This window comes from Carettochelys insculpta, chromosome 32 (assembly GCF_033958435.1).
Source record: "Carettochelys insculpta isolate YL-2023 chromosome 32, ASM3395843v1, whole genome shotgun sequence".
NCBI classification, from domain to species: Eukaryota; Metazoa; Chordata; order Testudines; family Carettochelyidae; genus Carettochelys; species Carettochelys insculpta.
The window spans coordinates 4,599,779-4,625,242 of record NC_134168.1 but is presented as its reverse complement, the minus strand read 5'-3'; the positions used below and the strand labels follow the sequence as shown (position 1 = coordinate 4,625,242).

The 25,464-nt window shown below is 65.5% G+C and overlaps 3 protein-coding genes across 3 annotated transcripts in view; 1 reads left to right on the top strand and 2 right to left on the bottom strand.

Moving 5' to 3' along the window:
• The window catches only part of PCK2 (phosphoenolpyruvate carboxykinase 2, mitochondrial), a 26,545-nt gene extending 14,998 nt beyond the window's left edge, over positions 1 to 11,547 (bottom strand). The window contains exon 1 of the mRNA XM_074982813.1: positions 11,415 to 11,547. The gene's annotated coding sequence lies outside the window, so the exon portion shown is untranslated. The remainder of the gene's footprint in view (positions 1 to 11,414) is intronic.
• On the top strand, positions 3,648 to 5,379 carry NRL (neural retina leucine zipper). The gene is made up of 2 exons (XM_074982213.1): positions 3,648 to 4,141; positions 5,016 to 5,379. The coding sequence occupies exons 1-2, from the start codon at positions 3,779 to 3,781 to the stop codon at positions 5,343 to 5,345; spliced, it is 693 nt and encodes a 230-aa protein (XP_074838314.1). The 5' UTR covers positions 3,648 to 3,778; the 3' UTR covers positions 5,346 to 5,379.
• CPNE6 (copine 6) lies at positions 8,498 to 25,464 on the bottom strand. The gene is made up of 17 exons (XM_074982814.1): positions 25,321 to 25,464; positions 23,868 to 24,026; positions 23,376 to 23,552; positions 19,353 to 19,427; positions 18,140 to 18,214; positions 16,511 to 16,594; positions 16,340 to 16,429; positions 15,799 to 15,897; positions 15,251 to 15,337; positions 13,753 to 13,812; positions 13,523 to 13,656; positions 12,648 to 12,702; positions 12,519 to 12,570; positions 11,743 to 11,876; positions 11,415 to 11,648; positions 8,906 to 9,040; positions 8,498 to 8,796 (listed from the first exon to the last, which is right to left on the bottom strand). Exons 2-16 carry the CDS (start codon positions 24,018 to 24,020, stop codon positions 8,936 to 8,938), a joined length of 1,614 nt encoding a protein of 537 aa, XP_074838915.1. The 5' UTR covers positions 24,021 to 24,026; positions 25,321 to 25,464; the 3' UTR covers positions 8,498 to 8,796; positions 8,906 to 8,935.

Genomic DNA, 25,464 nt, shown 5'->3' with positions numbered 1-25,464 from the left:
TGGGTTCTCCCCGGCTCTGGGAGGGCAGTGGGGGCTGGTGGGTAGAGCAGGGGCCGGGAGCCAGGACTCCTGGGTTCTCCCCGGCTCTGGGAGGGCAGTGGGGGCTGGTGGGTAGAGCAGGGGTAGGGTTGTGCCAGGAGCCTCCTTTTCTCTTGTTCTGAGATCCCGGTTGGCTCCGTGTGGGGTTTGTGTCCCCCCACAGCACTGCCTGCTTCCCCGCTCTACCCCCCAGCCCCCACTGCCCCCCCAGAGCCGGGGAGAACCCAGGAGTCCTGGCCGGTCTGATGGTGGGGTCAGGGGGAGGGCAGAAGCCCCCGGCTGCCCTGAGAGGAGAAATCGTCCCCAGCCTCTGATCCCATTAAATGTCTCCCCAGCCCCTAATCCCCCGGGGTCTGGGGGGCGGGGGGGGATCAGGGCCGGGGGGGATGTGGGTCAGGCCACGAAAGGGAGACTCAGGTGATTAGCCCTGAATGGGGTGGGGTCACATCAGGAGTGGGGCACCCTGGGAGGGCCAGGGGGCAGGGCTGTGCAGCAGGAGCAGGGGGGCTGAGGGGCAGGGCTAGGGGGTGGAAGCGATGGGGGCTGGGGGGGCTGGGGGGCAGGAGCAGGGAGTTGGGGGGCAGGGCTATGGGGCAGGAGAGGGGGGTTGGGGGTCTCCTGCCGGCATCTCTAACTCTGGATCTCTTGGGCCATTCAGCATGTCTGGTCTCACCCCACATCCGCCCCCCGGCCCTGACCCCAACCCACTGCCCCCCCGGCTGGGCCTCTCACTCCCAGCCCCCAGCCTCTATCCCCCAGCCCTGCTAGGCCCCTCACTTCTGCCCCCCAGCCCCGCCAGGGCCCCTCACTCCCACCCCACGGCCCTGCAGGCAGCAGAGGGTGGGGTTGGAAGGGTCACGTGGGGAGGGACGGGGTGGTAGGAGAGTGGGGTGGGGATCTCGGGGGGGGGGTCAGTGAGACACCTCGGGGACTCCCCCTGCCATGACATCATCGATCCCCTGAATAATCAGCCCTGCCCGCTGTGGCCCCCCCGAAACGCCACTCAGCACAGCCTCCACCCCATATGCTAATGAGGTGATTCCCTATTGGCCAGTGGCTAATGAGATGTGGGTGAGCTCGGCCCTGGGGGTTCTTTAAATGGGACCCCGGAGTCCGGCTCCGGCCAGATCCCGGCAGCAGCTTCCACTGGGCGGTGACAGGTGAGGGAGGGGAGGGGAGTGGAGGGGCGGGGCGGGGCATGGGGAAGGTGGAGGGAGGGGGTGGACGGGGGGTGGAGGGATGGACGGACGGATGTGTGGGGATGGACAGAGGGTGTGTGGGGATGGACAGAGGAATGGTGTGTGTGGGGATGGACGGACGGGTGTGTGGGGATGGACAGAGGGTGTGTGGGGATGGACAGAGGAATGGTGTGTGTGGGGATGGACGGAGGGTGTGTGGGGTGGGTGGACAGAGGGTGTGTGGGGACAGACAGAGGACGTCTGGGGGCTGGATGGAGGGTGCGTGGGGCAGACAGAGGAATGGTGTGTGTGGGGATGGACGGAGAGTGTATGAGGCGGGCGGACGGAGGGTGTGTGGGGGATGGACAGAGGGTGTGTGGGGGATGGATGGAGGGCGTGTGGGGACAGACGGAGGGTGTGTGGGGTGGGCAGACAGAGAATATATGGGGACAGATGGAGGGTGCGTGGGGATGGACTGAGGGTGTGTAGGATGGATAGAGGGATGGTGTGTGTGGGGATGGATGGAGAGTCTGTGGGGCGGGTGGACAGAGAGTGTATGAGGCAGGCGGACGGAGGGTGTGTGGGGACGGACTGAGGGTGTGTAGGATGGATAGAGGGATGGCGTGTGTGGGGAGGGATGGAGAGTGTATGAGGCGGGCGGACAGAGGGTGTGTGGGGACAGACGGAGGGTGTGTGGGATGGATAGGGGGTGGTGTGTGTGGGGAGGGACGGAGAGTGTGTGGGGCGGGTGGACAGAGAGTATGTGGGGACAGACGGAGGACGTCTGGGGGCTGGATGGAGGGTGCATGGGGCAGACAGAAGAATGGTGTGTGTGGGGATGGACAGAGAGTGTATGAGTCGGGCGGATGGAGGGTGTTTGGGGGATGGACGGAGGGTGTGTGGGGACAGACGGAGGGTGTGTGGGGTGGATAGAGGGATGGTGTGTGTGGGGATGGATGGATGGAGAGTGTGTGGGGTGGGTGGACAGAGAATATATGGGGACAGATGGAGGGTGTGGGGGGATGGACGGAGGGTCTGTGGGGACAGACGGAGGACATCTGGGGGCTGGACAGAGGCGTGGGGACGGACAGAGGAATGGTGTGGGGGAGATGGACGGAGAGTGTGTGGGGCGGGCAGACAGAGGGTGTGTGGGGATGGGTAGAGGGATGGTGAGTGTGGGGACAGAGGGAGGGTGCACGAGCGGGGTGGACAGAAGGTGTATGGGGCTGGTCTGTACAGCCGGTCCTCAGACGTGGGTGGTCCCTGCAGGCGGTTGTTAGATGCAGGCGGTCCGTACGGCCGGTCCTGAGACGCGGGAGGTCCCTGCGTCCGGTCCTGAGACGCGGGAGGTCCCTGCGGCCGGTCCTGAGACGCGGGAGGTCCGTACGGCCGGTCCTGAGACGCGGGAGGTCCGTACGGCCGGTCCTTAGACGCGGGAGGTCCGTACGGCCGGTCCTGAGACGCGGGAGGTCCCTGCGGCCGGTCCTGAGACGCGGGAGGTCCGTACGGCCGGTCCTTAGACGCGGGAGGTCCGTACGGCCGGTCCTGAGACGCGGGAGGTCCCTGCGTCCGGTCCTGAGACGCGGGAGGTCCCTGCGGCCGGTCCTGAGACGCGGGAGGTCCGTACGGCCGGTCCTGAGACGCGGGAGGTCCGTACGGCCGGTCCTTAGACGCGGGAGGTCCGTACGGCCGGTCCTGAGACGCGGGAGGTCCCTGCGGCCGGTCCTGAGACGCGGGAGGTCCGTACGGCCGGTCCTTAGACGCGGGAGGTCCGTACGGCCGGTCCTGAGACGCGGGAGGTCCGTGCGGCCGGTCCTGAGACGCGGGAGGTCCCTGCGTCCGGTCCTGAGACGCGGGAGGTCTGTGCGTCCGGTCTTGAGACGCGGGAGGTCCGTACGGCCGGTCCTGAGACGCGGGAGGTCCGTACGGCCGGTCCTGAGACGCGGGAGGTCCGTACGGCCGGTCCTTAGACGCGGGAGGTCCGTACGGCCGGTCCTTAGACGCGGGAGGTCCGTACGGCCGGTCCTTAGACGCGGGAGGTCCGTACGGCCGGTCCTGAGACGCGGGAGGTCCGTACGGCCGGTCCTTAGACGCGGGAGGTCCGTACGGCCGGTCCTTAGACGCGGGAGGTCCGTACGGCCGGTCCTTAGATGTGGGAGGTCCGTACGGCCGGTCCTTAGACGCAGGAGGTCTGTACAGCCGGTCCTTAGACGCGGGAGGTCCGTGCGGCTGGTCCTTAGACGCGGGAGGTCCGTACGGCCGGTCCTTAGACGCGGGAGGTCCGTGCGGCCGGTCCTTAGACGCAGGAGGTCCGTACAGCCGGTCCTTAGACGCGGGAGGTCCGTACAGCCGGTCCTTAGACGCGGGAGGTCCGTACAGCCGGTCCTTAGACGCGGGAGGTCTGTACAGCCGGTCCTTAGACGCGGGAGGTCCGTACGGCCGGTCCTGAGACGCGGGAGGTCCGTACGGCCGGCCCATACAGCTGAGGGTCGGCCCCAGGCCCCCTCACACTGCTCCCTTCTCCCCCGCAGGTCCCCTGCCCCCCGGCGCTGCCCCCCAGGATGTCGGTGCCCCTGCCGGAGCTGCCCACCAGCCCCCTGGCCCTGGAGTACCTCAACGACTTCGACCTGATGAAGTTCGAGGTCAAGCGGGAGCCGGGCGGCCCGATGGGCGGAGCCTCCCCGGGCCCCGCCCCCGGGCGCTCAGTGCCGCCCTCCCCCACGCTGAGCGAGGCGGGGCCGGGGGCCGGCGGGGACCCCCCGGCGGGGCTGGAGGAGCTGTACTGGCTGGCGGCTCTGCACCAGCAGATGGCGGGAGGTGGGGAGGGGCTGGGGCTCAGCCCGGAGGAGGCGGTGGAGGCCCTGCTGGGGGGCGTGGCCGAGGGGGGCCTCTGCCCCGGGGCGCTGCTCCAGCCCCAGCAGCAGGTGAGTTGGGGGGGACGGGGGGGGTCGGGCAGTGGGGAGAGGCTGGAGATGTGGGGGGGGGAGCAGGGAGATGCACCCAGCAGGGCCAGTCTGCTCCAGCAGGGGGCGCTGGGAAATGCACACAGGTGGAGGGAGCTGTGGGGTGCGAGCGGGGGGCACCGGCAGGGCTGGAGGAAGGGCGCTGTGAGGTGGGAGGGAAGGGCAGTGGCAGGGCTGGGGGGCAAGAGCGGGGGACACCGGCAGGGCTCGGGGGCAGGGCTGGGGGGGCGGGAGGGGGGGCACTGGCAGGGTGGGGGGCAGGCGTGGGGTGGGGGGGGGGGACTCCAGCAGGGCTGGGGGGCAGGGTGGGGGGCAGGCGTGGGGCGGGAGGGGGGGACTCCGGCAGGGCTGGGGGTAGGGCGGGGGGCAGGGCTGTGGGGTGGGAGGGGGGAACTCCAGCAGGGCTGGGGGCAGGGCGGGGGGCAGGTGTGGGGCGGAAGGGGGGACTCCGGCAGGGCTGGGGGGAGGGCGGGGGGCAGGCGTGGGGCAGAAGGGGGGACTCCGGCAGGGCTGGGGGGCAGGTGTAGGGCGGAAGGGGGGACTCCGGCAGGGCTGGGGGGCAGGTGTAGGGCGGAAGGGGGGACTCCGGCAGGGCTGGGGGGCAGGTGTAGGGCGGAAGGGGGGACTCCGGCAGGGCTGGGGGGAGGGCGGGGGGCAGGCGTGGGGCAGAAGGGGGGACTCCGGCAGGGCTGGGGGGCAGGTGTAGGGCGGAAGGGGGGACTCCGGCAGGGCTGGGGGGAGGGCGGGGGGCAGGCGTGGGGCACCGGCAGCCCTGGGGAGGGCTGAGATGAGCAGGGCGGCAGCCCGGGGCCAGCGCTCACCCCCTCTCCCCCAGGCGGCCCCGCGGGAGCCCTTCTCGGACGAGCAGCTGGTGGCGCTGTCGGTGCGGGAGCTGAACCGGCAGCTGCGGGGCCTGGGCAAGGCCGAGGTGCTGCGGCTGAAGCAGAAGCGCCGGACGCTGAAGAACCGTGGCTATGCCCAGTCCTGCCGCTCCAAGCGCCTGCACCAGCGCCACGTGCTGGAGGCCGAGAAGGCCCGGCTGGGCCGCGAGCTGGAGGCCCTGCGCGGGGAGCTGGCCCACCTCGCCCACGAGCGCGACCTCTACAAGGCCCGCTGCGAGACCCTGCTGCGCCCGACCGCCTCGCCCGCCCCCTTCTTCCTCTGAGCCGCCAGCGGGCACCGGAGAGACGGCTGGCCGGCCGGGGCACTGCCTCGCAACGGGCTTGGGGGTGTCCTTCCACCCCAGCCAGCAGGGGGCGCTGCTCTGCGACGGACTCGGGGTCTCCTTCCACCCCGGCCAGCAGGGGGCGCTGCTCTGCGACGGACTCGGGGTGTCCTTCCGCCCCCGGCCAGCAGGGGGCGCTGCTCTGCGACGGACTCGGGGTGTCCTTCCGCCCCCGGCCAGCAGGGGGCGCTGCTCTGCGACGGACTCGGGGTGTCCTTCCACCCCCGGACATCAGGGGGCGCTGTATGGAACGGACTCGGGGTGTCCTTCCATCCCCGGACATCAGGGGGCGCTGTATGGAACAGACTTGGGGTGTCCTTCTGCCCCCGGCCAGCAGGGAGCGCTTCTCTGAGATGGACTTGGGGTGTCCTTCCGCCCACGGCCACCAGGCAGTGCTGCTCTGCAATGGCCTCAGGGTGTCCTTCCCCTTCCGGCCAGCAGGGGGCGCTGCTCTGTGACGGACTCGGGGTGTCCTTCCGCCCCCCGGCCAGTAAGGGGTGCCGCTCTGCGACAGACTCGGGGTGTCCTTCCACCCCTGGACATGAGGGGGCCCTGTGTTGAATGGACTCGGGGTGTCCTTCTGCCCCCGGCCAGCAGGGAGCGCTTCTCTGCGATGGACTCGGGGTGTCCTTCTGCCCACAGCCAGCAGGGGGCGCTGCTCTCTGACGGACACGGGTGTCCTTCCCTCTCCGGTCAGCGGGGGGTGCTGCTCTGCGACAGACTGGGGATGTCCCTCCGCCTCCAGCCAGCAGGGGACGCTTCTCTGCAGTGGATTGGGGAGCATCCTTCCACCCTCGGCCAGCAGGGGGCGCTGCTCTGTGACAGACTCGGGGTGCCTTTCTGCCAACAGCCAGCAGGGGGCGCTGCTCTGCGACAGACTCGGGGTGCCTTTCTGCCTCTGGCCAGCAGGGGGCACTCGGTGCCAGACTGGGGGTGCCGGGCGGCCCTGCTCTGTGCTGGACTGTGGGTGCTGTGCGGCACTGCCGGGTGCTTGACTGGGGGGTCGTGGGCGGCACTGGTGGGTGCCGGACTGTGGGCGCCAGGCGGCACACTAAGGGTGCCGGGTGGCACTGCCGGGTGCCGGACTGTGGATGCCGGGAGGCACTGCCGGGTGCCACACTAAGACTGCCAGGCGGCTCTGCTGGGTGCCAGACTGGGGGTGCTGGGCGGCACTGCCGGGTGCCACACTAAGACTGCCGGGCGGCTCTGCCGGGTGCCGGACTGCGGGTGCCGGGCGGCACTGCGTTGTGCCCAACTAGAGGGTGCCCTTCTGCCCTTGGCCAGCAGGGGGAGCCTTGCCACCTGGCTGCCCCGGGCTCTGCCACCCCGGCTGTGCTGCCCCCTTTCCCCAGCAGCAGGAGCTGGGGGTTTTGGGGTGACTCTGGGGTCCCCCATCCAGGGGGAGGGACTGTGAAGCCCGATCTGACAGGGGATGTGGGGTGGGGAGGGGCATCTCATAGCCCCACTGGGACGTGGGGACTTGGGTGGGTTCTCCTGGGATATGCCGGTCATGCACCCCAAAAAGCTACAGCAGGATCCAGCACCCCACAGTGCTGTCCCAACCCCCCTCCAGGGGACACTGCAGACAGTCACCCCCACAGCAACCTCCTGCACCCCAAGTAGCCTCTCCTTGTACCCCAATATCTGCACGGAAACCGGGGGCACCCCACTATTGCTGCATGCCCCTGGGCTGCAGTGCGTCAGTAAACTACCTCTGGCCCCCATGGAGTCAAGCTGCCCTGCACCCCAGTAACTGGTGGGGACTGACCCGCCCTCACACCACCCTGCACCCCAAAACTGGGTGTGCCTCCAGCCAGCCTGGTCCCCCTTATACTGCCCTGCACCCCAAAACTGGGTGTGACCTCCAACCAGTCTGGTCCCCCCCTTACACTGCCCAGCACCCCAATACTGCATGTGCCTCCAGCTAGCCCGGTCCCCCTTATACCGCCCTGAACCCCAAAACTGGCTGTGACATCCAACCAATCTGGTCCCCCTTATACCACCCTGCACCCCCAAACGGGGTGTGCCGCCAACCTTCTCAATGCCCCCTTCCGCCCCCTGCACCCCAAGATTGCATTGCGCCACCAGTTTCCCCCATCTTTTGACCCCCCCCAATCACTGCCTTCCTAGTGCTACCCTGCCCCCAACAGTGGGGGCACCCGCCAACCAATCCCCTGTCACTCAGGACTCCCACATACCCCAGATCCCCTCTGCAGCTGCTGGGGACCCTGTGACCCCCAATACAGCCCCCCTAGAAATGGGGTGTCGGGCGCCCCTTAGTGTACACATGGACGAGTTCTCCTCCTGCTGGGAGCGCCCCGCCCCGTGGGGAGGAGCTTATGGGCACAAGGGGCAGGGCCACATCCAGGGGCGGGGCTCCCTCTGCGGCTGTCCAAGGACTTTGTAGAATAAACGTCACAAAAAGCTGACGTGTGCGTTCCTTAGGGGGTGGGGCCTGGATGGGGTGAGGCATAAGGAAGCCACGCCCCCTGTGAGCATAAGCTCCGCCCCTAATAGTCCCCCACCTATGCAGCCCTCTCTTCTTCTAAGGCGCGGAGAGCTTGGCAGCCCGGACGCCTGGGTTCTCCCCGGCTCTGGGAGGGCAGTGGGGGCTGGTGGTTAGAGCAGGGGCCGGGACCCAGGACTCCTGGGTTCTCCCCAGCTCCAGGAGGGCAGTGGGGGCTGGTGGTTAGAGCAGGGGCCAGGAGCCAGGACTCCTGGGTTCTCTGCTGGCACTGGGAGGGCAGTGGGGGCTGGTGGGTAGAGCAGGGGGCTGGGAGCCAGGACTCCTGGGTTCTGTACACTGATTCCAGCCCTGTGCCCCCCATCCTGCAGGCTGTTGGGGTGACACTCCTGGCTCAGGAGGCCTGTCCCTGAAGGTGCCGGGCAGAACATGACCCTCCCAGGCCCCTCAGTCAGGTGTGCTGTGGGTCAGTATCTGGGGGGGAGCTTTGCCCCGCCTCCTATGCACCCCCCACTGTTTCCCCCACCCCCTCTACCCCCAGCCCAGTGTACCTGAGCGCCCCCAGCACTGGGGTCCCCGCCCAGTCCCTCCACCAACGATTGTTACTGGCCAAGACAGGGTGTCCATAGCAGTGGTTTTATTGCAGGCTTTGTGAGGGGGATCACGGCCAGAGAGGGGCCGTGTGGGGTGGGTGGGGCTATTGGGGAGAGGGGAAGGGGGTGGGGGAGGAGAAACCTGGGGGGGAGTCACCCAGGGTAGGAAGCCAGAGGCACTGGGGGTCTGGTGGTGAGGGGGCTCAGGTCCGGCCTGTGCCCCGAGTGGAGGAAGACGCCATAGGGCTGGAGCCGTGGGGCTGGGCCTGCAGTGCGCTGAGGGGGCAGGTCCAGGAGACAGGCTGCAGGTCGTCGGAGGTCACGCTGCCTTCACCTGTGGGGCAAGATGGGGGCGGACCCGAGGAATGGGGGGAGGAGGTGTTAGCGGCTGCTGGAGCAGAGCCGCTGCCCCCCACCCCACCCGTGGGGGAGGGGGCACTCACCGGCTTGGGCCGGGGGTCGGGCCGTGGGGCTCACTGGGGCCGGGAGCCGGGGGTGATGCCACGGCTGCCGTAATACTCCACCACCTGCCTGGGGACCTGGGCCAGCACGCACCTGGTCAACGCCGCCGGTGGAGCCTGCCGAGAGATGGCCGGAGCCAGGCGAAGGTGGGTGGGACATGGAGGGAGGCAGGCACAGCCGGAGGGAGGATGTCGGCACTGGGAGAGGATGATGTAGATGAGGGAAGATGATGGAGCTGGAGAAGGAACATGGACCAGAAGGTAGATGACAGAGCTGGAGGGAGGATGATGGAAGCAGAAAGAAGACAATGGAGCCGGGGGAGGACAACGGAGCACGAGGAGGAACATGGAGTTGGGGAGGGTGATGGAGCTGGGGGAGGAACATGGAGCTGGGGAGGAGGAGGATGGAGCCAGGGGGAGACAAGGGAGCCGGGGGAGGATAACGGAGCCGGGGGAGGATGACGGAGCTGCGGGGAGGATGACGGAGCAGGAAGAGGAACATGGAGCTGGGGGAGGATGAAGGAGCTGGAAAGAAGACAATGGAGCAGGAGGAGGAAGATGGAGCAGGAGGAGGAACATGGAGCTGGGGAGGGTGATGGAGCTATGAGAGGATGATGAAGCAGGAGAAGGAAAATGGAGCTGGGGGGAGGACAATGGACCTGGGGGGAGGAACATGGAGCCAGGGGAGGACAAGGCAGCTGGGGGAGGATGACAGAGCCGGGGGGAGGATGACGGAGCCAGGAGGGAGGAACATGGAGCTGGGGGGAGAAGGCCAGACCCAGAGGGAGGATGATGGAGCTGGAAGGAGGACAACGGAGCCGGGGGAGGATGATGTAGATGGGGGAAGATGATGGAGCTGGAGAAGGAATATGGACCCAGAAGGCAGATGACAGAGTTGGAGGGAGGATGATGAAGCCAGAAGAAAGACAATGGAGCTGGAGGAGGATGATGGAGCAGGAGAAGGAACATGGAGCCTGAGGGAGGACAACGGAGCTGGGGGAGAGGAACATGGAGCTGCAGGAGTATGATGGAACTAGAAGGAAGACAACAGAGCTGGGGGAGGATGATGAAGCAGGAGGAGGAACATGGAGCTGGGGAGGTGATGGAGCTGGGGGAGGACCAGGGAGCTGCAGGAGGATGATGAAGCAGGAGAAGAAACATGGAACCAGATGGAGGACATCAGAGCTGGGGGGAGGACAAGGGAGCCCAGAGGAGGAACACAGAGCCAAGGGAGGACAATGGAGCTGGGAGAGGGTGATGGAGCAGGAGGAGGAACACAGAGCTAGGGAAGGACAGAGCCAGGGGAGGATGGAGCTGGGGGAGGACAGAGCCAGGGGTGGATGATGGAGCAGGAGGAAAAACACAGAGCCGGGGAAGGACGGAGCCGGGGGAGGAACACAGAGCCAGGGAAGGACAGACCCGGGGGACGACGGAGCCAGGGGAGGATGATGTAGATGGGGGAAGATGATGGAGCTGGAGAAGGAATATGGACCCAGAAGGCAGATGACAGAGTTGGAGGGAGGATGATGAAGCCAGAAGAAAGACAATGGAGCTGGAGGAGGATGATGGAGCAGGAGAAGGAACATGGAGCCTGAGGGAGGACAACGGAGCTGGGGGAGAGGAACATGGAGCTGCAGGAGGATGATGGAACTAGAAGGAAGACAACAGAGCTGGGGGAGGATGATGAAGCAGGAGGAGGAACATGGAGCTGGGGAGGTGATGGAGCTGGGGGAGGACCAGGGAGCTGCAGGAGGATGATGAAGCAGGAGAAGAAACATGGAACCAGATGGAGGACATCAGAGCTGGGGGGAGGACAAGGGAGCCCAGAGGAGGAACACAGAGCCAAGGGAGGACAATGGAGCTGGGAGAGGGTGATGGAGCAGGAGGAGGAACACAGAGCTAGGGAAGGACAGAGCCAGGGGAGGATGGAGCTGGGGGAGGACAGAGCCAGGGGTGGATGATGGAGCAGGAGGAAAAACACAGAGCCGGGGAAGGACGGAGCCGGGGGAGGAACACAGAGCCAGGGAAGGACAGACCCGGGGGACGACGGAGCCAGGGGAGGATGACGGAGCAGGAGAAGGAATGCAGAGCCAGAGAAGGATGGAGCCGGGTGTGGATGATGGAGTAGGGGGAGGAATGCAGACCCAGGGGAGGACGACGGAGCAGTGGGAGGAACACGGAGCCACGGGAGGACGGAGCTGGGGGACGACGGAGCCGGGGGAGTCCGGAACTGGGGGAGTCCAGAGCTGGGGGAGTATGACGGAGTCAGGGGATGACGGAGCCAGGGAAGGAACATGGAGCCGGGGGAGGAACACGGGGCTGGGGGAGGCCGATGGAGCTGGGGGAGGAACACGGGGCTTGGGGATGACGGAGCTGGGGGAGGCCGATGGAGCTGGGGGAGTACGACGGAGCCAGGGGAGGAACACGGAGCCGAGGGCGGACGCCGGCGCCACCCTGCTCCCACCCATCCATCCCTCTGCTGCCCGCTCACCTTCTTGAAGTCGCGGAAGGGCACGAACTGGACGATGTCGCGGGCCGGCTGCTCCGCGCCGAGCTCGGGGCTCCCGTCCTCGCGGTCCAGCGCCCGCATCTCAGAGAAGTCGGCGTCGCCCACGCCCACGATGACGATGGAGATGGGCAGGCGGGAGGCCTGCAGGATGGCCTCCCGCGTGGCTGCCATGTCGCTCACCGCGCCGTCCGTCAGCACCAGCAGCACCCGGTAGCGCTGCGGAGAAGAGGGTCGGTGCTGGGGGGGGCCCAACTCCTTCCGCCCCCCCACCAGCCCCCAGCCTCCCTCCCGGCGCCCCCTCCACCCTCACCAGGGGCTGCCCGCCGCCCTCGTCCGCGCTGGCGGGGCCCAGCACTCGCCCGATGATGGGAGCCAGGTTGGTGGGGCCGTACAGCTGGATCTGGGGCAGGCAACGCTTGTATGCCTCGATCACCCCGGAGATGCCTGTGGGGGGAGAGGTGGGGCATCAGGACTCCTGGGTTCTCCCCGGCGCTGGGGGGCAGTGGGGGCTGGTGGTTAGAGCAGGGCCGGGAGCCAGGACTCCTGGGTTCTCCCGGCTCTGGGAGGGTAGTGGGGGCTGGTGGTTAGAGCAGGGGTTGGGAGCCAGGACTCCTGGGTTCTCCCTGGCTCTGGGAGGGCAGTGGGGGCTGGTGGTTAGAGCAGGGGCTGGGAGCCAGGACTCCTGGGTTCTCCCCGGCTCTGGGGGGGCAGTGGGGGCTGGTGGTTAGAGCAGGGGCTGGGAGCCAGGACTCCTGGGTTCTCCCCGGCTCTGGGAGGGTAGTGGGGGCTGGTGGTTAGAGCAGGGGTTGGGAGCCAGGACTCCTGGGTTCTCCCTGGCTCTGGGAGAGCAGTGGGGGCTGGTGGTTAGAGCAGGGGCTGGGAGCCAGGACTCCTGGGTTCTCCCCGGCTCTGGGGGGGCAGTGGGGGCTGGTGGTTAGAGCAGGGGCTGGGAGCCAGGACTCCTGGGTTCTCCCCAGCTCTGGGAGGGAAGTGGGGACTAGTGGGTAGAGCCGGGGGGTCCCCTCAGGCTCCGCTGCCACGGCTCAGGTGACTCGACGCCGCTGGATAAGGACGAGCGCCACCTACGTTCGCACTCCGGGTTCTCGGGGTCGAAGTTGATGGCGAAGTCATGGGAGACCTGGGGGATGGGGAGACGCCGGGTCAGAGCGCGACAGTGGGGCGCCCCAGCGTCCCCCCCCAGCGCCTCCCAGGTACCTCGTAGTTGGGGGGGATCCGGGCCCCAAAGCCGAAGGCGGGGAACCTCTTGTCGCTGGAGAGAGACAGACAGATGTGGGGCTGGTCTCTCCCGCCAGCGGGGGCGGCCGACACACGCCGCCCTGCGGTGGGACCCCGGCGTCCGGGGCTGCCCTGCAGGACTCAGCCCTTGGGAAGCGGCAGCTGCCACCCTGGTGGGTAACGGGCAGGGGGGGGGGAAAACCCTTTTGCAAAGGATTGTGGGTAGTGTGCAAGGGTGGGACTCGTGCCAAGGGTTGGGGGGGGCTCAGGAGAGCGGGCATCGCATGCAAAGGATTGTGGGAAGGTTCCGACTCTTCTGCAAAGCACTGTGGGTAGCTGGGATCTACAGAGAGCTGAAGCAAAGGATTGTGGGTACTTGCTGCTTCTTGTGTGCAAAGGATCGTGGGTAATTTGTGAGCAGCGGACTTGTGCAAAGGGTTGTGGGATGCTTGGAAGAGTGGGAATCTCATGCAAAGGATTGTGGGTAGTTACTGACTCCCGTGCAAATGATAGTTGTTGCTGGTGCGCAAAGGATTGTGGGTAGTTGCTGACTCTCATGCAAAAGATTGTGGGTAGTTGCTGGCTCTTGTGCAAAGGGCTGTGGGTAATTTGTAAGCAGGGCACTTGTGCAAAGGATTGTGGGAAGGTTCTGACTCCTGCAAAGCACTGTGGGTAGCTGGGGCCTGCAGGGGTCCGAAGCAAAGGGCTGTGGGTAGCTGCTGGCTCTCGTGCAAAGGATTGTGGGCGGCTCGGCTTTCCGAGGGCCGCCGGCGGCGTGTGGGGCTCCGGGGCCGGGCGCGCGGGGGTGGAGAGGCAGGCGGGAACCCCGGCGTCCGGGCGGCAGCCGCCCCCACCTGTCGTAGTCCTGGCAGATCTCGCCCACGGCGGCCAGCGCCTTGAGGTACTCGTTGGGCTCCCGCGGGCGGAGGAAGTGCAGCGAGTACTCGCTGCGAGGGTCCCCGTTGGACGCCGTGAAGTCGATGGCCACCTGCGGGGAGCGGGGGGGGGGAGAACCCCCCGAGGGGTCAACTGGGGGAGGGGCGCGCCCCAGCCCCCCCCCCACCCGCAGGCCCAGGCACCTCACCGTGAAGCAAATCTGCAGGCCACCCATGACGTAGTCCAGGAAGGTGTGCGCCTTCTCCACCTGCTCGGGAAGGGGCAGGTGACGTGACCGAGGGGTCCTGCGCGCCCAGCCAGCCGCCGCAGCGCGAGGGACGTCGAGCACCGAGCACCGTCCGTCTGCCCTGCCCGGAGACACCCCCAGCCATGGCCGAGGTGGGCCCCGGCCACCGGAGATCCCAGCTGGCCGACGTCGGGGCTTCCCCGAGCCCCCCCGGGAAAAGCGCCTCTGGCCGCAGGTCGGTCGGTCGGTCGTCCTAGGGGGTCGCCTCCGGCATCGAGTCCAGCCCCTGCCCCACGGGGCCCAACCCCGCGACGGCAGCCCAGCCGGGACGTAAAGCCCCCTAGGGACGGAGACCCCACCGCCTCTCTCGGCGGCGCATCCCAGGGCTTCACCACCCGCCTGGGGACGTCGGTCTCCCTAATATCCAGCCGAGACCTCCCCCTCTGTAACGTCCGCCCATTGCTCCGTGTTGGGCCACCCGTCACCCCTGAGAACAGCCTCTCGCCGCCCTCTTTAGAGCCCCCGTCAGGGAGCTGAAGCTGCTGTCAAATCCCCCCCCTCGCTCTTCTCTTCTGCAAACTAAAGAAGCCCAAATCCCGCAGCCCCTCCTCGGAGGCCATGTCCTCCAGCCCCGAATCAGCGTGGTTGCTCTCCGCTGCACACCCACGTCCCTCCTGTGCTGGGGGGCCCAGAACCGGACGGCAATGTGGCCTCACCAGGGCAACCAGCACGTCTCTAGCCCGGCTGGAAATGCTCCTCCTACCACGCCCCAACAGCCGTCAGCCTCCTGGGGACAAGGGCCCTGCGCTGGTTCCTCTCAGCCGCTGTCCCCCCAGGTCCTTTTTCTCGTGACGGTGCCCCCCGTTTTCCACCCGGGAGCTGCTCGAACCTCCCCAGCTTTCCCCAGCTTTGCCTTTCGGCTTCGCCTCCCCCAGGGCCGCCTGGCTTGCGTGGAGATTCGCGCCGCGGCCTTCAGCCCAGCCGCCCCCTCGGCCAGGGTCATTTCTGGTGGCTGGCCCCCTAACCCTGAGCCCCACAGTCCCAGCAACCCAGCCCAGCCGTCACCCACTGTTTGTGTCCGGCTCCAAGCCCCTGGCACAGGCATCTCCACGCTGGATGGCACCGGACCGTGGTGGAACCTCACTAGATACGTCCCAGAAACCGGCCCCGCCTTCTGCTGGAGCCCAACTCTTCACCCGGGGAGCGTTAATTACGCAAATGACCTGAAGCTCAAAGTCCCAAGCCAGCCACCGGTGGATCCCGCAGGTGGTTAATTAGTGCTGCGTAACGGCTGGTCAGTAACGGACGCCTGGCGAGGAGCAGGTGGCCACACGCGGCCACAGGCTGAGTTTATTGCAGGGCAACAGAAAGGACCCAGGAGGCCTGTGACCCAGGCGCTGCCCACAGGCCCAGCCCCGCTCTTCCTCCGCGTCCTGCCCCCCTTTCCCCACCCGCTCACCTTGCACTGGGTCAGGACGACGATCCCCGAGTTGGTGTATTGTTTCTTCTTCTCCTGGTACTTGGGGTTGATACACTCAAAGGCCATCTGCCCGACCACAGGGAAAGAGGGTTCGGGGGTGTCCCCATTGTACTGGCAAGTCCGCCCCTGCCCCAGCGCCGGGAGAGAACCCAGGAGTCCTGGCTCCCAGCCCCCTGCTCTAACCACCAGCCCCCACAAAGCTGAAAGAGAACCCAGGTGTCCCGGCTCCCAGCCCCTGCTCTAACCACCAGCCCCCACTGCCCTCCCAGCGCCAGGGAGAACCCAGGAGTCCTGGCTCCCAGCCCCCTGCTCTAACCACCAGCCCCCACTGCCCTCCCAGAGCCAGGGAGAACCCAGGAGTCCTGGCTCCCGGCCCTGCTCTAACCACCAGCCCCCACTGCCCTCCCAGTGCCAGGGAGAACCCAGGAGTCCTGGCTCCCACCCCCTGCTCTACCCACCAGCCCCCACTGCCCTCCCAGAGCCAGGGAGAACCCAGGAGTCCTGGCTCCCAGCCCTGTCCTCCGTACCTCTTTTCCTGTGGACACCTCCTGCATTTCACGAAACTTTGTGGTGAATTCACCGATGTAATCGTGTTTCCCGTTGGTGTTATAGTCATAAACCACACACTGGCAGACAAGACAGATGGGGTGATAACATCACAGACACCCCCTACTTCCAACCTGGGGAGAAACCAGGGCTCCTGGCAGTTCCCCCCACTCTAACCACCAGCCCCCACTGCCCCCCCAGAGCTGGGAGAGAACCCAGGAGTCCTGGCTCCCGACCCCCTTGCTCTAACCTCCAGCCCCCACTGCCCTCCCATAGCCGGGGAGAACCCAGGAGTCCTGGCTCCCGACCCCCCTGCTCTACCCACCAGCCCCCACTGCCCTCCCAGAGCCAGGGAGAACCCAGGAGTCCTGGCTCCCGGCCCCCTGCTCTAACCACCAGCCCCCACTGCCCTCCCAGAGCCAGGGAGAACCCAGGAGTCCTGGCTCCTGGCCCCTCTGCTCTAACCACCAGCCCCCACTGCCCCCCAGAGCCGGGAGAGAACCCAGGCGTCCGGGCACTCACCCGGATGGTCTTGTCGGGGTCACAGCTGCACAGCGAGTGGAGGGAGACACGGAACGGCTCCCAGCTGGGGCTGAGGTTGTTATTCACCACCTGGGGGAGCAGAGGTGGGGGTGAGTATGGGGTGGCTGCCCCAGCCCCCCTCCTCTGCCCCACACCCGCCTGCCCCCTCACCTCCGTCCTCATCACCAGCTGCTCTCCGTGGCGCCGGGTCACCTTGTAAATTTCCAGGAAAGGGTCCGACTTGGTGAAGAGATCCTATGGCCAGAGAGAAGGGAAGTGACCCCGGACGCCTGGGTTCTCCCTGGCGCTGGGAGGGCAGTGGGGCCTGGTGGTTAGAGCAGGGGGCCGGGAGCCAGGACTCCTGGGTTCTCCCCGGCTCTGGGAGGGCAGTGGGGGCTGGTGGTTAGAGCAGGGGGCCGGGAGCCAGGACTCCTGGGTTCTCCCCGGTGCTGGGGGGGCAGCGGGGGCTGGTGGTTAGAGCAGGGGCCAGGAGCCAGGACTCCTGGGTTCTCCCCGGCGCTGGGGGGGCAGTGGGGGCTGGTGGTTAGAGCAGGGGGCGGGAGCCAGGACTCCTGGGTTCTCCCCGGCACTGGGGGGGCAGTCGGGGGTGGTGGTTAGAGCAGGGGGACGGGAGCCAGGACTCCTGGGTTCTCCCCGGCACTGGGGGGGCAGTGGGGGCTGGTGGTTAGAGCAGGGGGCGGGAGCCAGGACTCCTGGGTTCTCCCCGGCACTGGGGGGGCAGTGGGGGCTGGTGGTTAGAGCAGGGGGCGGGAGCCAGGACTCCTGGGTTCTCCCCGGCACTGGGAGGGCAGTGGGGGCTGGTGGTTAGAGCAGGGGCTGGGAGCCAGGACTCCTGGGTTCTCCCCGGCTCTGGGAGGGCAGTGGGGGCTGGTGGTTAGTGCAGGGGGCTGGGAGCCAGGACTCCTGGGTTCTCCCCGGCTCTGTGGGGGCTGGTGGTTAGAGCAGGGGGCGGGAGCCAGGACTCCTGGGTTCTCCCCGGCACTGGGAGGGCAGTGGGGGCTGGTGGTTAGAGCAGGGGCCGGGAGCCAGGACTCCTGGGTTCTCCCCGGCTCTGGGAGGGCAGTGGGGGCTGGTGGTTAGTGCAGGGGGCCGGGAGCCAGGACTCCTGGGTTCTCTTCGGTGCTGGGAGGGCAGTGGGGGCTGGTGGTTAGAGCAGGGGGCGGGAGCCAGGACTCCTGGGTTCTCTTCGGTGCTGGGAGGGCAGTGGGGACTGGTGGTTAGTGCAGGGGGCCGGGAGCCAGGACTCCTGGGTTCTCTTCGGTGCTGGGAGGGCAGTGGGGGCTGGTGGTTAGAGCAGGGGGCGGGAGCCAGGACTCCTGGGTTCTCTTCGGTGCTGGGAGGGCAGTGGGGGCTGGTGGTTAGTGCAGGGGGCCGGGAGCCAGGACTCCTGGGTTCTCTTCGGTGCAGGGAGGGCAGTGGGGGCTGGTGGTTAGAGCAGGGGCCGGGAGCCAGGACTCCTGGGTTCTCCCCGGCTCTGGGAGGGCAGTGGGGGCTGGTGGTTAGAGCAGGGGCCGGGAGCCAGGACTCCTGGGTTCTCCCCGGCTCTGGGAGGGCAGTGGGGGCTGGTGGTTAGAGCAGGGGCCGGGAGCCAGGACTCCTGGGTTCTCCCCGGCACTGGGGGGGCAGTGGGGGGGGTGGTTAGTGCAGGGGGCCGGGAGCCAGGACTCCTGGGTTCTCCCCGGCTCTTGGGGGGCAGTGGGGGCTGGTGGTTAGTGCAGGGGGCTGGGAGGCAGGACTCCTGGGTTCCCAGGGCAGGGGCTGGGAAATTCAGTTGCTCACCTTGTTGTCCAACTTCTCTGCCCGGAACTGGAGCTGCACGAAGTGGTTGGGGCTGGTGACCTCTTCGGCTTCTATCTGTGCGGGAGAGACAAGGACAGACCGAGACACCCAGAAGATCCTGGGGAGCTTCGTTAGGCTGGTCCAGAGCCCCCCAGCTGGGCTAGTCCCCCACTTCTCTCCCAGAGACTGGTTGTTCCCAGCTACCTACCAGAGCCCACTGTCCTCCTGAAACTGGGGAGAAAACCCAGGAGTCCTGGCTCCCAGCCCCCTGCTCTAACCACCAGCCCCCACTGCCCCCCCAGCGCCGGGGAGAACCCAGGAGTCCTGGCTCCCGCCCCCTGCTCTAACCACCAGCCCCCACTGCCCCCCCAGCGCCGGGGAGAACCCAGGAGTCCTGGCTCCCGCCCCTGCTCTAACCACCAGCCCCCACTGCCCCCCCAGCGCCGGGGAGAACCCAGGAGTCCTGGCTCCCGCCCCCTGCTCTAACCACCAGCCCCCACTGCCCCCCCAGCGCCGGGGAGAGCCCAGCAGTCCTGGCTCCCAGCCCCTGCTCTAACCACCAGCCCCCACTGCCCCCCCAGCGCCGGGGAGAACCCAGGAGTCCTGGCTCCCGCCCCCTGCTCTAACCACCAGCCCCCACTGCCCCCCCAGAGCCGGGGAGAACCCAGGAGTCCTGGCTCCCAGCCCCCCTGCTCTAACCACCAGCCCCCACTTCCCTCCCAGCGCCGGGGAGAACCCAGGAGTCCTGGCTCCCGGCCCTGCTCTAACCACCAGCCCCCACTGCCCCCCCAGAGCCGGGGAGAACCCAGGAGTCCTGGCTGCCGGCCCCTGCTCTAACCACCAGCCCCCACTTCCCTCCCAGCGCTGGGGAGAACCCAGTCCTGGCTCCCAGCCCCTGCTCTAACCACCAGCCCCCACTGCCCCCCCAGAGCCGGGGAGAACCCAGTCCTGGCTCCCGCCCCCTGCTCTAACCACCAGCCCCCACTGCCCCCCCAGAGCCAGGGAGAACCCAGTCCTGGCTCCCAGTCCCCTGCTCTAACCACCAGCCCCCACTGCCCTCCCAGAGCCGGGAGAGAACCCAGGAGTCCTGGCTCCCGGCCCCTGCTCTAACCACCAGCCCCCACTGCCCTCCCAGAGCCGGGAGAGAACCCAGGAGTCCGGACTCTCACCCCCACCTTCTCGGTCTCTCCCTGGAGATAAACGCCCCTCGTACCGTGATGGTGGAAGTTCCTGCCGGCGTCCCGTCCTCGCAGAGCAGTGGCAGGGTGATTTTAGTCTGGGACACGATCTGCCATGGGGGAGATGGGTCAGGTGGTACCAGAGGGGGAGGCACCGAGCGCGGAGGGACGGAAGGATGGAGGGGGTGCAGAGTGTCCCATTACCGGTTAAGGATCGGCTGCAGTTATCAGGGGCAGATCCCACCCCCAACACGGGGAGAGGAAGGGTTATGGTTATCAGGGGTATAACCCACACCCCCTCCTGTCCCAAGGGTAGGGTTATGGTTATCAGGGGTATAACCCACATCCCCTCCTGTCCCAGGGGTAGAGTTATGGTTATCGGGGGTATAACCCACATCCCCTCCTGTCCCAGGGGTAGGGTTATGGTTATCGGGGGTATAACCCACACCCCCTCCTGTCCCAGGGGTAGGGTTATGGTTATCAGGGGTATAACCCACATCCCCTCCTGTCCCAGGGGTAGAGTTATGGTTATCGGGGGTATAACCCACATCCCCTCCTGTCCCAGGGGTAGGGTTATGGTTATCGGGGGTATAACCCACACCCCCTCCTGTCCCAGGGGTAGGGTTATGGTTATCGGGGGTATAACCCACATTCCCTCCTGTCCCAGGGGTAGGGTTATGGTTATCAGGGGTATAACCCACATCCCCCCCTGTCCCAGGGTAGGGTTATGGTTATCGGGGGTATAACCCACATCCCCTCCTGTCCCAGGGGTAGGGTTATGGTTATCAGGGGTATAACTCACATCCCCTCCTGTCCCAAGGGTAGGGTTATGGTTATCAGGGGTATAACCCACATCCCCTCCTGTCCCAGGGGTAGGGTTATGGTTATCAGGGGTATAACTCACATCCCCTCCTGTCCCAAGGGTAGGGTTATGGTTATCAGGGGTATAACCCACACCCCCTCCTGTCCCAGGGGTAGGGTTATGGTTATCAGGGGTATAACCCACATCCCCTCCTGTCCCAGGGGTAGGGTTATGGTTATCAGGGGTATAACTCACATCCCCTCCTGTCCCAAGGGTAGGGTTATGGTTATCAGGGGTATAACCCACACCCTCTCCTGTCCCAGGGGTAGGGTTATGGTTATCAGGGGTATAACCCACACCCCCTCCTGTCCCAGGGGTAGGGTTATGGTTATCAGGGGTATAACCCACACCCTCTCCTGTCCCAGGGGTAGGTTATGGTTATCAGGGGTATAACCCACATCCCCTCCTGTCCCAGGGTAGGGTTATGGTTATCGGGGGTATAACCCACATCCCCTCCTGTCCCAGGGGTAGGGTTATGGTTATCGAGGGTATAACCCACATCCCCTCCTGTCCCAGGGGTAGGGTTATGGTTATCAGGGGTATAACTCACATCCCCTCCTGTCCCAAGGGTAGGGTTATGGTTATCAGGGGTATAACCCACACCCCCTCCTGTCCCAGGGGTAGGGTTATGGTTATCAGGGGTATAACCCACATTCCCTCCTGTCCCAGGGGTAGGGTTATGGTTATCAGGGGTATAACCCACATCCCCTCCTGTCCCAGGGGTAGGGTTATGGTTATCAGGGGTATAACCCACATCCCCTCCTGTCCCAGGGTAGGGTTATGGTTATCAGGGGTATAACCCACATTCCCTCCTGTCCCAGGGGTAGGGTTATGGTTATCAGGGGTATAACCCACATCCCCTCCTGTCCCAGGGGTAGGGTTATGGTTATCAGGGGTATAACTCACATCCCCTCCTGTCCCGGGGTAGGGTTATGGTTATCAGGGGTATAACCCACATCCCCTCCTGTCCCAGGGGTAGGGTTATGGTTATCTGGGGTATAACTCACATCCCCTCCTGTCCCAGGGGTAGGGTTATGGTTATCAGGGGTATAACTCACATCCCCTCCTGTCCCAAGGGTAGGGTTATGGTTATCAGGGGTATAACTCACATCCCCTCCTGTCCCGGGGTAGGGTTATGGTTATCAGGGGTATAACCCACATCCCCTCCTGTCCCAGGGGTAGGGTTATGGTTATCAGGGGTATAACCCACATCCCCTCCTGTCCCAGGGTAGGGTTATGGTTATCAGGGGTATAACCCACATTCCCTCCTGTCCCAGGGGTAGGGTTATGGTTATCAGGGGTATAACCCACATTCCCTCCTGTCCCAGGGGTAGGGTTATGGTTATCAGGGGTATAACTCACATCCCCTCCTGTCCCAGGGGTAGGGTTATGGTTATCAGGGGTATAACTCACATCCCCTCCTGTCCCAAGGGTAGGGTTATGGTTATCAGGGGTATAACCCACACCCTCTCCCGTCCCAGGGGTAGGGTTATGGTTATCGGGGGTATAACCCACATCCCCTCCTGTCCCAGGGGTAGGGTTATGGTTATCGGGGGTATAACCCACATCCCCTCCTGTCCCAGGGGTAGGGTTATGGTTATCGGGGGTATAACTCACATCCCCTCCTGTCCCAGGGGTAGGGTTATGGTTATCAGGGGTATAACTCACATCCCCTCCTGTCCCGGGGTAGGGTTATGGTTATCAGGGGTATAACCCACACCCTCTCCTGTCCCAGGGGTAGGGTTATGGTTATCAGGGGTATAACCCACACCCTCTCCTGTCCCAGGGGTAGGGTTATGGTTATCAGGGGTATAACCCACATCCCCTCCTGTCCCGGGGTAGGGTTATGGTTATCAGGGGTATAACCCACATCCCCTCCTGTCCCGGGGTAGGGTTATGGTTATCAGGGGTATAACCCACACCCCCTCCTGTCCCGGGGTAGGGTTATGGTTATCAGGGGTATAACCCACATCATGCAAATCATTGTTGCAACCACTGGTCTCTGCTGGTCCCAGCTGCCGCGCAAGGCAGCCCCAGCGCGGTGTCTGCTGAAAGCTGGGGCCTGGCTGATTCTCTTCCTACCGCCCCCTCGCCTGCCCTGTGTTTGCACGTGAGGTTCTGAGCGCTGGCGACTATGTACTTGTATTTACTGCTTGCTTCTGGGAGACCGCAAGCAGCTCGGCCAAGGGTCCCTTGCCAAGTGCTCCCGTTCCTGACCGACACCCGACCTCACGAGCTGCCCGTCCACATCTGAGGAGCTTTGCAAGGGCCGGATTCAACCTCACAAGGACTGAGTGGTGCCTGCCCGGGTGTCTGCACCTAGGGAGGTCCTTTCACGCAAGAAGGAAGGGATTTCCCTCCACGCGGGCGAGGGGAGAAAGGGGGCCCTGAGGTTCCTCCATCTTTGTCCTCACTCCAGCTCCTCGCTTCAGGAGCATCTCTGCTGGGAACGGAGGCCGGAAGGATCGTTGGCCTGGCCCAGCAAAGATGGACTCCAGGGACTTTTGAGATACCAGCGATTCCATCTGCTGCAGCCGGCACCAAGAGCTGTGTGACGGGCGTGCGTAATTCCATCGTGTTCACGACTTTACTCTCCCCCGTTTCTTTCTTGTGGTCAATAAACCTTCAGATATTAGATCCTAGAGGACCGGCTCAGCGTGCTCGGTTGGGTCAGATCTGAAGAGCTTATTGGCCGGGGGATGTGGCCGGTCCTTTGGGCCTGGAAGAACTGGTGCAGATTGGGTGCGACTGGTTTCTGGAACTGCCCTGCTGTGTGAGGAGGGGATGGGCGGTGGCAGGAAGGAAGCTGGAGCCCCGGGGGGAATTGCTGGCTGGCCGGCACGGTGAGCAGACCTGCTCTGGGTGATGGGCTTGGTGTCTTCTAGCAGAGACCTCACCGTTGTGGGCAGTCGGTAGCTCTGTCTCTGGGCAATTCGCCCTGATTTGACCCCCTCAGCAAGGACCCAGAACACCTCCTGTCTTACAACCCCATGACCCGGGGCAGGCATACGAATATCGGGCACCCCCACATTCCCAGAGGCAGGTATAAGAATATTGGGCACCCCCACATCCATATTGGGCACCCCCACATTCATATCGGGCACCCCCACATCCCCAGGGGCAGGCGTACAAATATCGGGCACCCCCACGTCCCCAGGGGCAGGTGTATGAATATCGGGCACCCCCACGTCCCCACCTGGCCCAGGGAGCACTCGGCCGCCCCCAGGAGGGCGTCGCAGCACTGCGCCCCATCCTCGTCAGCATGGCGGGCTTCGAAGCGCAGGGTCTGCAGCTCCTCAAAGAAGTAGTCCAGCACGAAGACGTGGGCGAAGTCGGGGTTCGGGCTGCACCCCACGACCTCGCTGTGCCCCACCTGGCAGGGACGGGGTCCAGGAGAGGGAGGGTCAGCGGCGAATGGGGACTCTGAGAAGTCGGGGACACCAGAGGATGGGGGTCCCCCTTTGGGGGAAGAGTGGAGGGGGATTTTTGAGGGGCACGTTGTCCCTCCAAACCTCAGGGTTCGGAGCTGGGAGCCCAGAGCAGAAAGAGGGTGCTGGGGGGGCCTCCAATTTCCCCTGGTGAAAAGTGGGTGCATGGTGCAGTGCGAAGTGGTGGGGGTCCCCGGGTAGCACATGGGCAGGACACGGGAGGAGGGACCCCCCGGTCTCACCCTCCATGCAGCCCATACCTCATTCCACTGCCCGTTGCTTAGCTGCCTCAGCACCACATGGGGGTTCGGCTCAGCTGGGGGGTCCTGGAGCAGCAGGTCCCGGCAGGAGACACGGAGCTCAACCCGCGAGGCCCCCAAGGCCACCGGCTGTGACTCGGCCTCCTGCGCCATGGGGGTCTGGGAGGGGAGAGAGGGAAGGGTGGTGGGGTGGGTGGGTGAGAGACAGATGTCACGGGGGGCAGGGAGGGAGAGAGAGAGAGAGAGAGGAGGTGTGTGGGGAGGGATGGACAGATGGATGAACAAGCAGAGGTATGGAAGGATGGATGGACACACAGGAGGATGGATGGACGGACGGACAGACAGACAGACAGACACATAGAAGGACAGATGGATGGACGGGTGGACGGACGGACACATAGAAGGACAGATGGATGGATGGGTGGGTGGATGGACAGACGGATGTGTGGATGGGTTCACGGACAGACACATAGAAGGATGGATGGATGGACACATAGAAGGACGGATGGATGGATGGATGGACACATAGGACAGATGGATGTGTGGATGGGTGGACGGACGGACACGTAGAAGGATGGACGCATGAACAGACACACAGGACGGATGGATGGGTGGACAGACGGACACGTAGAAGGACAGTTGGATGAATGGGTGGACAGACGGACACATAGAAGGATGGACGGGTGGACGGACACAGAAGGAGGGACGGACGGATGGATGGGTGGACGGACGGACACATAGAAGGATGGATGGGTGGACGGACGCACAGAAGGACAGTTGGACGGACACACAGAAGGACGGACGGATGGGTGGATGGACGGACACATAGAAGGACAGTTGGACAGACGGATACATAGAAGGATGGACGGACGGACACATAGAAGGACAGTTGGATGGACGGATGGACACGTAGAAGGACAGACGGACGGACGGAGTGGGAATTTGGGCAAACAGCCAATAACCCCGAGCTGAACCCACACTCTGATCCGGAAGCCTCTAACGCCTCCTCTCCCCTTTCACTTCCCTCTGCCCCCCAGCACACTGCAGGCCCAGCCCCACGGCACCTTCCACCACTCGGGGCGCAGGCCGGACCGGAGCCCCATCACCACTGGCCCCCCCAGTGCCTCTGGATTCCTACCCTGGGTGACTCCCCCAGCCCCTCTCAGACCCCCAAGTACCCCTCCCCCGATCCCTTCCGCTCCCCCCTACTAGCCCACCCTGACCCCCCCACCCCACAGCCCCTCCCTGGCCGCAATCCCCCTCCCCAAGCCTGCAATAAAGCCACCGCCGTGGACACCCCGTCTTGCTGGCAGAAGTCCTTGGCGGGAGGGGCCGGGGGCTGGATGGGGACCCCAGTGCTGGGGGGGGTCACGTATGCCGGGCTAGGGGTAGAGGGGACCGGGAGGGACCAGGGGGTGCATGGGGGGGGCAAAGCTCCCCTGGGGGTACTGACCCACAGCACAGCTGGCCGAGGGGCCCGGGGGCGTCTGGGGGGCACGTTCCACCCGGCGTCCCCAGCTGGCGGCCAGGACGGTCATCCCAGCACCCTGCAGGGTGGGGGGCGAGGTTCGCGGAGGTCCCGGGGGGTCCCGTTGAG

Excerpts from the sequence above, each read along its gene's own strand:
- CPNE6 (XM_074982814.1), bottom strand. The coding sequence starts at position 24,020 with ATGGCGCAGGAGGCCGAGTCACAGCCGGTGGCCTTGGGGGCCTCGCGG. Across the intron at positions 16,595-18,139 it reads CAGAGAAGTTGGACAACAAG|GATCTCTTCACCAAGTCGGA; the intron begins GTGAGCAACTGA and ends CTCTGGCCATAG. Across the intron at positions 13,657-13,752 it reads GCCTGCAGATTTGCTTCACG|GTGGCCATCGACTTCACGGC; the intron begins GTGAGGTGCCTG and ends CGCTCCCCGCAG.
- NRL (XM_074982213.1), top strand. The coding sequence starts at position 3,779 with ATGTCGGTGCCCCTGCCGGAGCTGCCCACCAGCCCCCTGGCCCTGGAG. Across the intron at positions 4,142-5,015 it reads TGCTCCAGCCCCAGCAGCAG|GCGGCCCCGCGGGAGCCCTT; the intron begins GTGAGTTGGGGG and ends CCTCTCCCCCAG.